This window comes from Lonchura striata, chromosome 15 (assembly GCF_046129695.1).
Source record: "Lonchura striata isolate bLonStr1 chromosome 15, bLonStr1.mat, whole genome shotgun sequence".
Taxonomy (NCBI): Eukaryota; Metazoa; Chordata; class Aves; order Passeriformes; family Estrildidae; genus Lonchura; species Lonchura striata.
In genome coordinates, this window is record NC_134617.1 from 17079546 (window position 1) to 17097379 (window position 17834).

Sequence of the window (17834 nt, forward strand, 5' to 3'; positions counted from 1 at the left end):
ACAGCAGCTTTTTAAGGCATGTCAGGTCTCTCCTTAAAAATGCCTCTCAGAATGAAAATGTTGAGAATTACACAGATTTCAAGTGGGGGGAGGAAAGCAAGTTTGGGTTATTTGAAACCTTACAGTTCCTATTGAGCTTTATTTTTATCAGGATTTTAGGTACTTTCAGGAGAGTTTCATATCTCAACACCTCTTTCCAAGGTGTGTACATACAATTAATGGGTGATGTGGCTGGGTAGGGGAAGGAAATCCCTTCACCCATGTGTTGGAATCAGCAGTTCTGTAATGTTGGTCACCCAGGTGAGGCTAGACAAGGCACCATGTGAGCTCCTGGTCTCATCTTTACAGCTTTTGTTAGTTGGTAACATAAATGTGGGGGGAAATGGTTCTGGAAGGTATCTCTCTAATGGCTCCTTGCGAAATTCTCATGAACACTGGTTGACCATGATTTCCTTGATAAACACAGCTTTTGTCACAACAAATTACAGAAGTGCTAATGGTAATTCATTGTGGTTTGTGTGTCTTTATTGGGTGTAGGAGAAGAGATTTGTTTTATGTCCTTCAGATTCAAGGATGATGCGTGTAAAAGCGGGAAGCTGGGGGGTGTGGGACAGTCCTGTTGCAGCCTGACATCCAACTCCTGTTTTTGCCTTCTGGTCAGACTATAGAATCCAACTGGAGGTGTGGAAGGCACAACTTGCAAAGGATCCAGTGCCGCTCTGAGAACAGCAAAGGGGTCTACTGTTTACAGTATGATGATGAGAAGATCATCAGTGGCCTACGAGATAACTCCATTAAGGTGAGCACTTCCCTTTGTCTTTTCCCTGCTGTGAGGAAGCTGCCTGTGCTTTTTGGTGTCTCTCCATGGGACAGTGTCTGGTTGGTGAGGATGGGATGTACGTCTGAGCCTGGCAAAGTCCTCACCTGCCCTCAGCTCTGGAAGCTGGGGCACTGCCAGGGATCACGTCCATTAACTATAAAGATTGCTCTGAAATCAGGGTTCCCTCAGAAGGGAGGAGGTCTCTGTGCCACTGGCCTTGGCTGTAGCTGTTTCACTGCCAGGACTTTGCTTCCATGCTCATCCTCCCTGGCACTTCTTTGGCTGGACAGGATGTGATCACATGGTGCTTGGTTATTTCACTGTTCTCTCGAAAACTTAACATCAAGACTTCCTAAAGTTAAAGGGAAGGACAAGGACCACTGATGGGACAGACCTCATGGGGTCTGGTTTTCCTCCTTTCTTCAGAACTGTGACAATGATCAAGGGTCAGATCCACGTTCTTGATGTTGATAGGCCATTTATCCTTGTTTCTAACAGATTTGGGACAAAACAAGCTTAGAATGTTTGAAAGTATTGACGGGACATACTGGCTCAGTTCTTTGTCTGCAGTATGATGAAAGAGTTATTGTAACTGGATCTTCAGATTCTACAGTGAGGTGAGCATTAAGTTCTTGTACAAAAATAATTTGAGTATCAGGGCTGGGAATATTTTCAATAATCTCTAAATATCAGAAAACATCCCTAAGATTAATGTGATATTGGATTCCAGAAGCAAGATACTCATACTTGGCAAAGGATCATATTAAATAACTTTTCTTCAAAATCTGTTTTGTTCTTTTAGCATTAGGAATTTTGAAGGAATATGACCTCAGGGATTCAAGGCATATCCTGAAGTTTTGAAGTGGCTGATGGCCACTTATGCGGTAATTTCTTAAGTTAGGGTTTCTTTTAGTGCCCTCTGACACATTGTAGTTGTGACTCTAGTTGAGAGGGTGTTCAGTACATATGGAGCGCTGCCTGACTTGCAGTTCTACTGGCAGTGAGGACACTTCCAGCACCCATCTTCCTAGCTTGCTGCCATGGGTGAGCCAGCCAGAGCTTTCCCTTGGAGACCAGGAGGCCTGTGCCTGTTCTCACCCCGCGGAGCCATTGCTTCCCTTGAGATAATGCTCCTCTCTCCTGCAGAGTCTGGGATGTGAACACAGGGGAAGTTCTGAACACGTTGATCCACCACAACGAGGCCGTGCTCCATCTGAGGTTCAGCAATGGGTTGATGGTGACGTGCTCCAAGGACAGGTCCATCGCCGTGTGGGACATGGCCTCCCCCACGGACATCACCCTGCGCCGTGTCCTGGTGGGACACCGCGCTGCTGTCAACGTGGTGGACTTTGATGACAAGTACATTGTGTCAGCCTCGGGGGACAGGACCATCAAGGTCAGTGGCAGAGCTCTGCTCCAGGACCTTTCTGGTGTCTCTCAGTGAGCAATGTCCTCCTCTTGCTGCCTCTTGGTGACTTTGGGCACACAACTGCACTGGAATATTTTCATGGAAAAGCAAAGCCCATTTGCTGTTTGAACTTTGTCTCGAGATCAATTGCTCTGTTAAATGTGGCACATCCTGTGCCTTTTTCCAGTGGTATTTTTAATTTCACTTGGCAGTTCTGTCCAGACATGAAATTCCTCAGCAGTGCCTTTCCTCACCTCACCTTCCTACCCAGCAGCTCAGCCAGGCTGTGCCATGTTTGAAGGATTCAGAGGCTGGATTCAAAGGCTGTTACATGCCAGAAAATTTCAGTTACCAGAGTGCACTAATATAACAAAGGCATTTCCATCCTGCCCTCTGTGAACCAGAGCTGCCTTAGCCTGGGCCAAGAAGTTCTTGGCAGTTCATGTCCAAATCTCTGCCAGAGATCCTGCTGCACTCTGTTGGAAAATGAGCCACTTTATACTCTGTGTTACAATTTCAATTACAGTTCATTAAAAATGGGCAAAGTTGATTGAATCCTTTAAGGTTAAGACCAAGCTTAGAGGCCATTTCTCTTACTAATAACTTTGTAATAATTTCTTTGGTAAAAAAGTGTGAGGGTTTTGTGTTTGCTAACTCCAGTTCTTAAAATAATTTTTAACTTAGGAAGTGTAATCAAGGTTTTGAAATCATTTGGAGCAGTCTCTGCCACCTGAAAATATTTTAGATACAATCCCCAGCTCTTCTCAGTGCCATAGCAGTACCTGTGGCTCTGTCCCTGCTGGATCCCCACTGGTGCCCAGGTCCTGCTCTTTGCCTCTGAAGATGCTCTGTGGGTTTTCAGTCCTCTGTCAGCCTCTGTCTGTGAATTGCTAGTGGTTTGTGGTGCATGCAGGAGCCTGTTTGGTGCAGCTCTCAGGGAGTTTGTCCCGTGTCCCCAGGTGTGGAGCACCAGCACGTGCGAGTTTGTGCGGACGCTGAACGGGCACAAGCGCGGCATCGCGTGCCTGCAGTACCGGGACCGCCTCGTGGTCAGCGGCTCCTCGGACAACACCATCAGGTGGGTGCCACCAGCTGCTGCCGTGGCTACAGGGGCCTTCTGTCCTGAAAACAGCATTTCCCTCAACTCTGGTGCTGCAAAACTCCCTTGGCATGGCTTGCCGTTGGAGCTGGTGGTTTATGAACGGGCCTTACCTCAGTGTGGGAGTAAATGTTTCACAATCCCATGGAAGAGTGGGACACTGAGGTTTCAGAGTGAACAAAACCTCTTACCTACAGCTGTATCACCTTGTCATCTGCTGGGAGAGATGGGGAAGACATTGCTCCCTGTTCAGTACATTTTCTGAATTTCTAATCAATGGCTTACAGGGAACAGAAAAAACTGTTATAATTTCCCAGAATAGCACATATCTGAGCTTTACTTGCATGTGATTTTGAATGATTACCGTAATTTTGATATTGTGTCCTGCAGCTGCTCTGAATGACACTTTTTTTAAGCAAATTACATACCTCCCACAGCAAACCAGGCTGTGCTTAAGCCTTTCTCCTGTGTTCTCCCAGGCTCTGGGACATTGAATGTGGTGCCTGTTTAAGAGTATTAGAAGGCCATGAAGAGCTGGTTCGATGCATCAGGTTTGACAACAAGAGGATTGTTAGTGGAGCCTACGATGGGTAGGTCTGAAAGCAGTTCCCAAGTTCCCAAAATTTAGCCTTTCTCTTGTGGGGCTCTCAGGAGTCTGCAGACCATTTCTGTGGGGCTCATGGCAGGACTTATCCAGAGCACCTCTGGCTTGCTCAGTGTCTGCAGTGCACTGTGGATTCATGGCAGTTACAGCCATATCCAAATTCTCTATTTCTTTCTCTGCCTGGAGAGTTACAGAAAACAATTCTGGAACTGGGTTTGGCTGTAGCCTTTTATTTGGACTCAGTGTCTGCCTGGGGTTGGTGGGCCCAGCTTCATTCCCACATTGCAGTGGGGTCTGTGTGTGCATTGTCAGATTGTCTGTCACAGCCATCACTGGAATGGCTGCTGCAAAGAAACACAAAACTACCTGGCTCTTACAAGCTTGAGCATTAGTATTTCTCACAATGTGCTTGATCCTGAGGCAGTAGCTGTAGGGAAAACCTGCCAAGCTTTCTGGGGCTTTGGATGTTATTTTCTATGTTTTCGTAATGACTTTCTTCTCTTACTTTTAGAAAAATTAAAGTTTGGGACTTGCAAGCTGCTCTTGACCCTCGTGCCCCAGCAAGTACGTTATGCTTGCGTACGTTAGTGGTAAGTAAAAATTAATTAATTTGGAGTAGTCAGGGGTGTTTTAGTGCATTATTCTGGGATAGGTGGGAATATCAGGATGGTTTATGAAGTCTAGAGTGCTTAAGAATGAAGAAAAATTGATTGTCATATCCTGAATGATTTGCATCTGAGCTTAAATGAAAGATCAAATTTTTCTGGTTTGAGATTCTCAGATACTCTTAAAAGAAAAAGAAATTGTCATGATACTGTATCAAATCACTTTGGTTATTGGTGTGTTTCCCTAATACCACTGTAGGGCTGCTCTTAAATTTCCTCTTATTAAAAAAGGGGCAAGAATTTTGTGAGCCTTTCTCAAACTTTTTTCCTAACCCTCCACTTTGGAAGGAAGAGCTGGGAAGGGAGAATGGAAGCCGAGTCCAACAGATTGCCACAGGAACTCTCAGCCCTTCAGGGGATAGTCACATTTAAGGCTTAAGTTGCTTAAGGTATATTTTTCTTTGTAATGAGGGCTTTGGCTTATGACAGCAGACTTAATTAAAAATAGATGGAGGAATGAATTCCTTGTTCTTTCCACCCAAATGTGTGTGGAGCTTTACTTCAGGAGTCAGTTTGACAAGCCCATAGCAACTCAGAGTCCTTGACTGTAGGTGATGCATGTGCTTGGGCTTTCCAACACCTGGAGAAGTGCTTATGTGCCTGGAAATGCTTCTCCTTTTTCTTTCTCTTCAGTAGTCTTGGTATTGAGATGAGCTTTAACTATTCTTTTATTTAGTTTTAGTGAAAAATTCATTTTTTCTATGTTCTGTGGGTATCCTGTAGCTCAGGTTGGAGTTTGGGATTACTCTGCCAGCTTGGGTTAGTTCTCCAAGGCAGAGTCCTCACTTTAAATTTAATGAACATGGATAAGCTGGACTAAAGGGAGAGCCTTTTCTGGGTTTCTTGTGCCACTTTGAGATTTGTTGCTGCTGGAGCATCTGCTGCCCTTCTCATGGCAGTGTTTGAATTCCTGGCTGCTGCTGCTTGAGGATCCTCTCACCAGGGTGGAGCTGTGATGTGCTGTTTGGGGCTGCACAAAAACAGAATCAGCAGAGAATTCTGCAGGAGAAGGAGCCCTAGCAGAGCATCAGTGCCAGCCAGGGGCCAAAATTGCTGCTCCTTGGTGGACAGACATCTTCCATCTGGAATAATCTCAGCCTGTGGCTGTGCTGGGCCCACTGAGGGAGGCTCAGGGTACCACACTAGATTTGGGAGCCATGTGTTTTCTGTAAATAATTAACATGTAAAAGCAGCTTTTCATCCATCTCTGTGTAATTATGAAGGTTTTCTAGTCAGCATAGCAGAGTTTGAACATACCTTGTGTGTCCAGATCCCTGTGTGATACCAGTGCACTGCCGTGTTTCCCTCTTGCCTTGCTGACTGCTTGTCTCTTTTGCCCACAGGAACATTCAGGACGTGTCTTTAGGCTCCAGTTTGATGAATTCCAGATCATTAGTAGTTCCCATGACGATACAATTCTGATTTGGGATTTCTTAAATGTGCCACTGAGTGCCCAGAACGAGACCCGCTCTCCATCTAGAACATACACCTACATCTCCAGATAACAGTCTGCACTTTACTGCCCTCAGAAGGTAAGGCTTCCTCGTTGGCTTGGCCTGGGAAATGTCTGAAACGTTCCTTTTGCCTGCAGCTTGCTTTAGTCAAACAAGCTGAGGTTTTCTTTAAGAAAATAAAACCTTTTTATGCCACTTCTTTCACTCTCTAGTCTTTGTGTGGTCATGCTCCAGCATGTGTTTTTGGCTTCCCCCTTCTGTAAACCCTCATGGTTATAACTGGGTGCTCAGGCATGTTAGAGTTGTCATGTATTCACAGCATGGCTGGGAATTGAGGAGCTGTGGTGTATGGCACAGACATTCCAGGTGTCCCATGAAGTGGGAGCTCTCCTTGTACCTGCTGGCTGTGGGGAGCTGTGCATGGAGCAGTGCAGGGCCTCTGCAGGGATCTGAGCCTGGGGCAGGAACATTGGCTCTGTGAGGAGCACAAGTGGCAGGGAGAGCTCTCAGAGCTCACCAGCACAGCTCCGAGCTGTCTGAAGCAGAGCACAAAACTTGCTGGAGTTTGGTTCCCTTTCCCAGTCACTGCTGTCAGTGCTCAAAGCCCTTTGTTGGGAATGTGGATTCTCCTCTCTGCCAACAACTGCACTTCAAACTACACCTGCCTGTGAGTGCTGGGGCTTGGAAACACAGGCACTGCCTTCCAAAGCACAGCAGGCTCTGCCAGTGCTTCCAAGGAATGGAGATACCACAGCAAGAGGGGCTGGCAGTGACATTGTCCCAACAGGAAGGATTTCCTTTATTTGAAGTAGATATGAGTACTTTGTTTAAACATGGTGTGGAAAGCCTTCCTGTAGGAACGGATTTTCATTATCTCTCTGGATACATTTGTCCCTGCTCTAGCAATGTACTCCTCTGGTTTTTGGACTCCTGCAGGACCTGTGTCTGGCTGGAAAATCCCTTCCCTTGTGCAGACACACTTAGAGGTGCTCCTGCTAAGATGAGTTTTCTTTCACGTCAGGAAGGGTTAGCTGCCTTCCCTGCTACTCCACTCCTTTTAAAACCACCAGGGCAGCATCCTCTCTGGATCTGACACTGAGATCTGTTGGCACATTGCTCTGCAGGGTCTGAGCCAGCAGCTGGCCATTGCCAGGCTGAGCTGCCTCTCAGCATTCCTGTACTTAGACTCTGGAATAAGGATGAGCTCTAATGCAGTAAACATGGGCCATGTGCAGAATCCCAGCTAAACCTTCCCTTCACAGAAGGTTTTAAGAACCCTGCTGCAGGGGTAGCTTAGTGAAACTCATGGACTGGCTGTCTACCTGCGGCAGGACAGGGACACCTGGAAAGGCTGCATTTTATAAACAGTCTCCATCTGCCTTCCAGTCCTGCATCAGTGCTTGCTTCTGTTAACTAAAATGATCATTTGAGATGGACAAAATATGTTTTTAAATTACAGATTGGGCATAGTTCTTTAAAAGCCACATATAGTGTGTCTTAAGCACAAAAGAAACAGAATCGTGGACTATGCTGAGCTGGAAGGGACCCAGCAGCATCATCACTCCAGCTCCTGGCCCTGCCCAGGCCTCCCAGCAATCCCCCTGTGCATCCCTGGTGCCCAAAGGCTCCTGGAGCTCTGGCAGCCTCAGGCCGTGCCCATTCCCTGGGGAGCCTGGGCAGTGCCAGCACCTCTGGGGGAAGAAACTTCTCCCAGAATCCAGCCTGGCCCTGCCCTGGCCCAGCTCCAGCTGCTCCCTCAGGTCAAGAAATGAGGGTTTAAAATTCCTGTCATTCCTTGAGCAGCAGTGTCCTGGTGTCACTTGGCCACGTGGCACACACGGCTCCATCCTTGGGGTTTGCCAGGGCAGTGGGAGATGCTTTTGGCAGGGAGTTCTGCTGCTCACATCCTGCACACTTGGCAGTTGAGCACAGCTCAGTCTGCCTAGCCCAGGAGGCACAGCTGGGACCACACAGTCCCCAGGTTCTGGTGTTGGTAATGGCAGTCCCTTAACAGTTTTTTCCTCTACTGCAGAGATGCTGTGATGTCACTTTTTGACAGGTTTGTCTGACTTCAGAATCCAAAAGCCCTAAATCTACATAAAATTATGGTCAAACAGCTAATATTTCATCATGACATTTAATGAAACAATTTTATAAGCTTTCAAACATCGCAGTCTTGTGAGTTTTGAAGTAGCCCTGCACACATTTTTACAGGTTTGCAATGTGAGGCTCTTCAAAGTGGATCAATTTTGACAGTCCTGGCAGTTGGCTGTGAGAGTTTTATTGCCTTCTGTTGAATTCCTGTTGTTTATTGTAACATGATAAAAATTGTTACCATATGATAGTCTAATATTCTGGTATTAAGCATTAGGCCTTTGGCTAAGGGAAGGGAAGTAGAGGGCAAGTGCCTAAGGATGTTTTAACCTTTCATGGGAATGTCATATCAGAAGAGGGAAGTTCTCCCTAGTCCATTAAAGGTGGTTTTGGGAAGTGGCAGGTAAAATCAAATCTCAGATTTAATTACACTCAGACCTTACACTGCCTCCAAGCTGATAACAGAGCCACCAGGCTGGAAATAGGATTATCAAAGTATTTAAGGGTTTTGTCTGTTTTCCTAAAAGCTGCTCATATATTAAAGCAGCTGAACTTGCCTCCTGTGCAGAGCTCTTCCTCTGCAGTGTGAGGAAGGAAGAAGGATCCCCTGGCCATTTTTGGGTGGGTTCAGGGGGCTGAGCTCACCAGGGCTGGACTGTGGCTGCATGAGGGGAAGCAGCCTGTGGGTCCTGCCAAGGCCCAGAGCCGTGCAGAGCCTGGCTCTTGCTGCTCTGGGGCTCAGAGCCCAGCGCAGAGCCCTGGGGCAGCTCCCCTGCAGGAAGGGCTGTGCTGGGCAGTTCCTGGCCAGCAGCCCTGGCTGTCCTGCACGAGTGTCACCTCCTGCACGTGCTCTGCCCTTCGCCTCTTAGCCTGGATGCAAAGGGTGCTGTGGGCCTGAGCACCTGGGGAAGCTGCTTGCTGTGTTCTCCTCTCACTTCATTTGTCTTCTTTTTTCAGGGTTCCACAGTCTTGAACTACTGGATTTTTGGCTACTACATGCCTGAAGATGATTGACAGCTAAAGTCAGAATTGGTTCTAGATGCTGTGTAGATGCAAAGCAGCACAATTCTATATCTAAATTTCTTAATCTTTCCTGCTCTCAGTGGTCGTCTTTGAATTTGCTACAAATTCACTGACTTGGAGTAGATGAGTTTCAGAAGCCTATCCTTCCCTGCTGTGAGAAATCCAAAGCTTCACATGTAAATTGTCCGTAGAAACTGAACTCTGATGGCTTGTTTTTCAGATATAAATCAGAAGTCAAGAAAGGACTTGGCCTAATTTATATTGCTTTGCACTTTTGTCTGACTTTAAAGAAAACAAAAACATTCTCCAGTGAAATTTGGGTGCCAAACACATGCCCAGAATGTACAGAGCTTTGCTTTCCAGTCACCACTGTCCTCTAGGCGTTCCCCATGGCAGGTTCAGAGCCCGTTCTGTTCCATAGGTGTACGTTGGACTCTTAGAAATATTTCTGAGTTGCTCAGTAATATTTTTGGATTACAGTTTACTTGTTTATGCACCAATAATTTCTTTTAAATTAAAGATTCCCTGTAATTCAGGCTAGGTTATCTGAACTAGTTGTATAGCACTGTCTTTTCCTTTGCCCTGTGCTCTGTACTCGCCGTCCTGCGCTTCCTGATGTTCGCTGTAGTCCCCCTCCTTCCCTGTGTGCTTCCCTCATCTCGGATACTGTGTAAGCATGTAGATACCTTGTACATACAGCAGAGCCTCTGGTGCCAGCCTCAGGGTGTCCTGACACTACACACTAACACTCAGCGTGGTGGCACTTGGCAGCAGGATGTCCCAACCCCTGGCACTGGTGGTAATATGATTACCTAGACACTGTCTCTGCAAAAGGAGGTTTTCAGTATTCATTAGTTGGGTTTTTGTTTTTGTTATTTTTTGGTTTTTTTTTTTAATGGGAACTGCATATTTTAAAATGTAATTTCTAAACTTTTTAAAAATTAAAAACTGTTTAATTTATGTTCTGTATTCTATATTTTTGTGCCGCGGGATTTGCAGCTGTGTGTCTCTGACACCAGTGGGGCCTCACAGCCCCCGTTGATGTCCTCGGTAGCATTAGTTTGGCTGCTCAGTGGAGAAGATACCATGGGCCAAAGTTCCATTATTTATGTTTGATTTGTGACACTTCCTGACAGTGAGAGGAGCTCGTTCCAGTCACCGCTCTGCTTCCTGTGCCCATTCCGTGCTGGTTTCCCAGGAGGATTGGCTGCCGTGTCTTGGCTCCTCCATGCTTTTGTTAGGGAGCCTTCATAGCTGCTTCTTCAGTTCTGGCATTGTCCCCTCTCATCTGTGTGGCCACACAAACCCCCGTTGTCCTCGGGCCAGGAGGAGACTGGAGCAACGCAAAATGGATTTTCTGTCTGGGGCGGCCCCGTGGCTGCTCTGTGCCCACGGCGCGGCCCGGCCGTGCGGGGAGGGCACGGCTGGCACGGGCTGCTGCCATTCCCTGTCTGTGTCCGTCTGGGCAGTTCTGTGCTGGCAGCAGCTCCTGGCTCTGGGGTTGTTGCCTTGCCCTGTGCAGTCCCGGGGTGGGTGGTGCTGAGGGGAGCGAGGGAGCTCGAGGTGTCACCAGCCCAGCCCCTCCCAGGGTCACTGCAGGGCCTCCCCTCCCCACCTCCCTGTTACTCCAGCTATTTATTCATCCAGATGAGCAAATGTGATGAAGTCAAGAAGAGCAAACTCGCTCCTGAGCGTCCATGAGGTCACTTTTTGGTAAGCTTGACAGTAGTTCGTGCAAGTGTCTTACTTTACCCCTCTCATCTAACAGCTTTACTATTAAACTGTTTAAAAAACAGAGATCTGTTGCAGCCCTGAAGAAAAAGGTTCTTTGTTTCTGAAGAGCGGAGTCCTTTTATTAAAAATGCATGTGTAAGATTTAAATTCCTGTTTTTCCTTGGGAGATAATGGTATTTGGACATGCAGTCTAAACTTCTTTGTGCTTTGTGTAACATAACAGTGGACTTTTGTGATTGGCACCCAAGGAACTTGACTCCTGGGATTCATGGTAGTGATCCTGGCTGCACTCTGGACTTTGTTTTGCTAACCATAATTGAGCAACTGTACATTACTGCGATATTAATGTTTCAAAGCACTGGGATAGTCTAATTCTAACTTGTAATTATGTTTGCCAATTACCTGTTTGGAAAGTTGGTGTATGAACAGCTTCTTGAAACTGTTAAATTGTACAGATATTGTTCATGATCTAAAGCTTTGTACTGTGGAATGTGCTTAATAAAAAAAAGTTTGAACTTAATTTGTCACATTAATGGATGAGTGATGTCACCTCAGGAGAGTTTGGGTGTGAGTTAAGGATGGATTGGAGCAGCCTGGCTCAGGGGGATCCCTGCCCAGTAAATGCCCTGCCAGCCCAACCCCAGTGGAAGGCACAGGGCGTGTGGAGCCCAAACCCATCTGCCACTGCCCAGCTTCTGCACTGGCACAGGGGGTGGCAGCTGCTGTTCCACCCTTCCCTTTCTTGGGCACAAACTGGGAGGAACAGTGAGACCTAGAGCTGAGCTCATTCACCCATCACAGAGGTCTGAACCCCAGTGCCTCTGCAGGAACATCACCAGGAATTTTTCTTACTTTACCAAGAATGCAGATAGATTTTTTTAAATACTACCCATCTCCTGTGTTGTTGAAGCAACCTCCATGCCTTGAGCTGTGCAAAGTCTTCCAAGGCTTGCTCTGACTCACTAAAAGCTTTGCCTTGGGCTTTCCTTAGCTGCTGTGCAGTGACTTGTTCAATGTTGGGTTTGATGGGTGTCTCTGGGAGACACTGACCTGAAAAGGTTTTGGAGGTGACATAAACTCTGCTAAAAATACGAGCAGTTCTGGCTCAGCATTGGCAAATCCAGGCCTCAGGAATGACTCCAGTGCAGATGATTTCTTGTTCCCCTTGTCCCACTCTTGATTCTGGATAGGAGTGTTGGAAGCAGCGTTGCTGCTGTCAGGCTGAGGCTGCCCCTGGAGCTGAGTGAGTCCAATCCCCCCTGTTTGGTGCCAGGAGTGCTCTGTGGAAGCACAGCCTGGCTGAGCTCATGGCAGAGTTCTGAAGGCCTTGCTGGATATCATTATCCAAATAAGCCACAAAAGCTCTGGGATGGATCTGTAGTGTAAACCTTGAGGTGAGGCTTTAACATTCCAGCTCACCTGGGTGGCCTTTGGGTTTGGTTGTTTTGTGGGTTTCCCCTTGCAGCCTTTCACAGCTGGTAGTTAATTCCCTGCTCCCCTGGGTGCTCCAACCCATTCTGGGGGGACTTGAGGCCCCTTTGGACTCTCCCCTCCCATCAGAGGGTGGCAGCCACACACTGTCCTGAGCATGAAGTGCCCGTGGGGCTGGGCAGTGCCCTGGGAGGGTGGGCAAGCAGGGCAGGGCTGGGCTCCAGGGACCCCCACAGGCACTGGGGTCTCACTCAGGCCCAGCGTCTCCTGCCAAGCCCTTCCCAAACTGCTGTGGATGAGGTTAGAGCAGAGCAATTCCAGAGGGAAAACTCCATCCAGCCTGGCCTTGGGCACTGCCAGGGATCCAGAAGCAGCCACAGCTGCTCTGGGCACCCTGTGCCAGAGCCTGCCCACCCTGCCAGGGAACAATTCCTAATTCCCAATATCCCATCCATCCCTGCCCTCTGGCACTGGGAGCCGTTCCCTGTGTCCTGTCCCTCCATCCCTTGTCCATTCTCTCTCTCTCCAGGTTTCCTGTGGCTCCTCCAGGCCCTGCAAGGCCACCCTGAGCTCAGCCCAAAGCTTCTCCTCTCCAGGTGAACAATGCCAGCTGTGCCAGCCTTTCCTGCCAGCAGAGCTGCTCCATCCTCTGCTCATCCTGGAGCCTCCTCTGGCCTGGCTCCAGCAGCTCCAGCTCCTCCTGTGCTGGGCCAGGGCTGGGGCAGCTCTGCAGCTGGGGGCTCACCTGAGCACAGGGGCAGAATCCCCCCAGCCCTGCTGCCCACACGGGGAGATGAAGGGGGGGAAAAGGGGAAAGGACCTTTTGAAAAGTCCTTTTCTGCTCCCCACACTGGGCTGTGCTGTCAGACCCAGCTGTGCCCATCCCTGCGGTGGGAAACACTCCCATGGGAGCTGCTCTGGCACCCCGGCTCTTGTGGTGTCTGTGTGGGCTCTCTGTGGCACAGTGCTGAGCACAGCCCCAGCTCTGTCATGGTGACAGGATTTGGGGCTGCCCTGCCCCACATCCCCAGCTTCTGCTGCAGGGTGGGGGGACGGAGCCGCTGTTGGCTTCTCCAAGCTCCAGCTTTTCCCTGGACACTTTAAACACATTTGTGCAATGCTCTGTGGTGCTGAAACAGAACTCGAGCCACTTGTTAATCAACCACACACCAGGACCTAACTGTTCTGAGCAGTGGGTGCTCCACAGCAGAGCTCCTGCCCTCTCCAAAACTGTTCTGCAGCAAAACAGAATTCAGGGCAGGAAATAACAAAAATCAGCGGTGATTATCCAAGCCTGTAGGTAACATCCTCTTGGAACACCTCTGGGCACTGTAGCAGAATGAGGGACTGCAGTGAGTCAAAGCCTTTCTGGTTTAGGCTGGCTGAGCTCGCTCAGTCTCCCTGGGTGTTTCTATCGTCACCAAACACGTGGCACACGCCCACTAAAATCTGTGAGCACTCACTGAAACAGGTAGGTTTTGTCCTTAGTAGATTTTTGTTTTGTTTTAGTAATGAGATTATTTTCTAAAAAATATTGTAAACAGTAATTTAACAAATCAAAATCGCGACTGGACCAAAGAGAGATCCCACAAAATTTTCCTTGGCCTTTGTACATCTCTGCACAAGAGCTGGGTGTATCCAGCCGGGGACCAGAGATGAGCAGCTTTGGTCTTCCCTTAGGAAAGGCCCCGCTGCCTTCCCTGAGCGCCAGCAGCGCTGCGGGAGCGCTAATTGGGAGCGGTAATTGAGAACTCTAATTGGTTCCGCCTGCCTTTGGGAAGGTTTGCAGGGACCACCGTCCCTCCCGTCTCGTCTTTCCCAGCGCCTGCTCGCGGCTGAGGCCGGAGCAGCCCCCGGCCGGGTCATCCCCCGTGGCAGAGGAATTCAGGGATGGTCCGTGGGATTTCTGTATCAGCACAGGGAGGCTCCGCGCCCGCGGATGACCCCGATGCTCTCGCAGGTCTCTCTCGCCCCTGATGAGCTCTGCAGGTCCTGCAGTCCCCACCCTGCAGCTCCTCGGCGGTGGGTTGAGTGGGAAAAGGCACTGGGAGTGCTCTGCAGACTCCTCGGTGCCTCCCAGTGCCGGGGCTGCTTTGGACGCTGGGAGGGACATCCCGCTGGGACATCCCGCTGGGACATCCCGCTGGCTCCTTCCCACAGCCCCCGGGCACCCTTGGACCCGGCTGGCTCCCAGCCCTGGCCCCGGTCCCAGCGGCTGCCCCGGGGCTGGAGCCGCTCTAGGGAAGGTCCGAAGCAGCAGCATCTGGTTTGGCCACAAACCCGCCCCCGGAGCGGGGCTGTTCGGAGAGAGGCGCAAGGAGCGGCCCCAAACCTTTCCCTTCCCTTGGGTGGGAGAGGAAATCGCTCCGGGCTCCGCACGTGGAGCCCCGGGTTCAGAGAGGGGGACACGCAGCCGGGGCCGCCCGTGAGCGCCGCGGCCGCGGGGGGCCGGTCCGCTCGGTCCCGGCCGCAGCAGCGCCTGGCGGGGCCGGCCCGGCCCGGGCGGCTCCTGCCCTCGTCCGGGCTGCTCCCCGCGGCCCCTCGGCAGCTCCGGGCGGCTCCGGGGCATTCCCTGTCCGGCCCCTCCGGGGTCCCGGGGCGAGGCGCTGCCCCAGGCCGAGCCCGGAGCCGCCCGGGCGCTGCTCCCCGCGGGCACGGCCGGTGCTCTGCTCCTAAATCACATCTCGGGACACATAATCCTGACTTCACACTTTTTCCCAGACAATATCTTTCCATATAATCTTAATGATTCCTCCTGCAATAACAAATAGGCAGCCCTGAGAATAACTTCACACTTAATTGCTTGTGCCAAGAATCTCACCACTTGGCCCTTCTCTGGGTGTTTTCCCTGCAGTCCATCTGCACAAACAGAAGTAGGCCAGTTCTGTGCCTCAGGAATGAGGAGATAAAAAGGCAATAATTTATTTTTCCACCAAAGCTAGAAGTATTTTATAGAATTTGCTAAAGTTTTTGTTTCAGGAAATTTCATCATGTCTCCAGGAAAAAAAAAAAAAAAAAAAAGCCTAATTGGCCTCAGGTTTTCTAACTCTCTTTTCATTTTTGTAATATGAGGAGGTCTAGGTCATCTCAAGGTCACCGCAGTTAGTGTTGCTTTAGTGCACCTCTGTGGATACCTCGTTTCTGCAGCAGTTTTTCCTTGAAAAACAGCCCCAGCCTGCTGCTGTAACAGCCACTTTCCTTGGCAACCAGTTGCATTCCTTTAGCATATGGAAATATTTTTTAAAACACATAACATATAGAGCTGCTTGTAGGTGAAATTCTCCAAAATAAATGGAGCAAATGCTTCTAAGCCCTTTGAATGGTGCTGTAAAAAAAACCTTTTAACAGAAAGCTGCCATTTCCCATTATCTACACTGGGATCTTGATGTCAAAATAAAATGCTGGTGGTTATCAAATTAATAAAAATGTTTTGTTTGGGAAAAATTTAATTTTACCACCCTCCCAAGGCTTCCTGGTGTTTTGCCATGTTGGTCTACATGGCTTCAGGTGGTGAGGTCATTCCAGCCTGGGCTTAGCTTGATTTTTTTGGTCTATCTTGGTAAAGCTATGGATTCCAAATATTTTGTTTTAGAAAGACTCGTGATGTGGTATCTTGAAAATGTAATAAATGCTGAGTCTGCATCTGCTGGAGGAACAGAGTTTAAAAGAAAGAAGTGTTTGTGCCTGAATGACCAGATTTTTCTGAACAGGTAAGGCCAAAAAAGAGAGGAGGCACCCTCACAGAATCCCAGAATGGTTTGTGTTGGAAGGGACATTAAAGCTCTTCCAGCTGAGCTGGATCCATGCCCTCTGAGTTACTGCTCAAGGTTTTCCTTTGGAGGGACCAGCCCAGGCTGGAATTACTGAGGGTTTCAACTGCAGATTTAAAGCAAATCTGATGCTTTCTACCAGTGCCCCCACATTGCCTCCATCTGAGTTGGTCCCTTTGTGCTGCTGCTGTCAAAACCTGGCAAAATTTGACAAATTCACCCAGGAGAAGCTCAAATGCAAATGAAAACTGGAGGGCAAGCCTGGGCAGGTGTGCGGAGGGAAAAGCTCTTGGTCCTTGATCCTTTACACAACAGAATTTTTTAAATTTGCTGAGGAAGGGCAAATTGTCCGGATCTGAGGGGGCGACAAACAGAGAGGATGGAGCAGTGAGATCCTCAGGGATCTGCCACAGCCCTGGTGCATCTTCCCAAGCCTTGGGAGGGCTCAGGGAAACAGGGAGCAGCTCCCAGGGCTGGGCACAGCCACAGGGCTCACACAGCTGGGCCAGCTGTGGCATCTGCCAAGTCCTTGGTGCAGCTCCTGGCCTGCCAGGCTGGGATAGGACCCCAGAACTCGGTGATGTCACATCCAGGAAATTAATTACAAGCAGGACTTGGAAAAAGCTGTTGTGGAAGTGGTTGTGCTCCCATATGAAAATCTTTTTTTCAGGCAAACACATGCTTCAGCAGAATGCTGGGCTGGACCCTGGGGCTGAGGGATGTCTGTGTTTGTTGGTAAAACAAAGGGAGAGCCTGTGCTGCAGCTGCAGTCTCCTGCTGGGGGTTCCTGCTTCTCTGCTCTGACCTTGCAGCCTCTCTGGCACAGGGTGGGGTGTGCCTGTGCCTGTTCATCCCGAAGAAAACCATTGTCCTTCCACCAGCAGCTCCCTGATTGCTGTGGGAGGAAGCATGGCAGTGCCAGGGACACCTCCCACCATCCCAGGCTGCTCCAAATCCTGTCCAACCTGGCCTGGGGCACTGCCAGGGACCCAGGGGCAGCCACAGCTGCTCTGGGCACCTGTGCCAGGCCTGCCCACCCTCATGGGGGAATTTCTTCCTCAAAAATCCCAACCTACTCTCTTTCAGTTTGAACCCATTCCCCCTTGTCCTGCTACTCCAGTTACTGATGAATTGTCCCTCTCCAGGTTCCCTGCAGCCCCTTCAGCCCCTGGCAGGGGCTGTGAAGTCTCCACACAACCTTCCTGTTTCCAATCCTCACACCCAGCTGGATTTTTGGTGAGCATAGCACGATTTGTTTGCACCTCCTGCTTCGTCCTGAACACGTTTTGCCATATTAGGCAAATAACAGAGCTGGAAAAGACACCAGTAACAAATCCTGAGTTTTTTTCTGTGGGTGATTTCCTGCAAACACTCATTTCTGGGAGTCTGCTGGCCAGAACTGGCTGAACACCACAGCCCAGTGAGCTCCTTCTCAGCGTGCAGGTGAATTATCTGCCATGACTTGCCCTTGGCTATTTTCTGAGGTGATTAGTGATGTACCTTGGGTGCTCTTCTCTTGTTTTGCTTTTCCTCTCCATGACTGGAGAACTGAAGAGCAGTGAAATGAGGAAATTCAAGTTGCCACTTGGACTTCCAGCAGGAATTCCAGAGCCAGCACACATTCATGGGAGAGCTGGCGAGACTCACTCCCTGCACTGCTCTGTGACCTCCTGGCAGCTCCTCAGCCCAGTGCTGAGTGTTTCACTTGTCCCCTGTGGCACAACCCAAACAC

General features: G+C 49.4%; 1 protein-coding gene across 4 annotated transcripts in view; it reads left to right on the plus strand.

The window, feature by feature from the left end:
- Positions 1–11430, plus strand: part of FBXW11 (F-box and WD repeat domain containing 11) — a 68091-nt gene extending 56661 nt beyond the window's left edge. For all 4 annotated transcript variants that reach the window (XM_021544864.2, XM_077786723.1, XM_021544866.2 and 1 more), the window contains 8 exons: positions 662–799; positions 1319–1437; positions 1967–2216; positions 3188–3306; positions 3807–3917; positions 4443–4521; positions 5940–6128; positions 9102–11430. In XM_021544864.2, the coding sequence (XP_021400539.1) occupies positions 662–799; positions 1319–1437; positions 1967–2216; positions 3188–3306; positions 3807–3917; positions 4443–4521; positions 5940–6101 (978 nt within the window). In that variant the 3' untranslated portion in view covers positions 6102–6128; positions 9102–11430. The remainder of the gene's footprint in view (positions 1–661; positions 800–1318; positions 1438–1966; positions 2217–3187; positions 3307–3806; positions 3918–4442; positions 4522–5939; positions 6129–9101) is intronic.
- The last annotated feature ends 6404 nt before the right edge of the window (positions 11431–17834 follow it).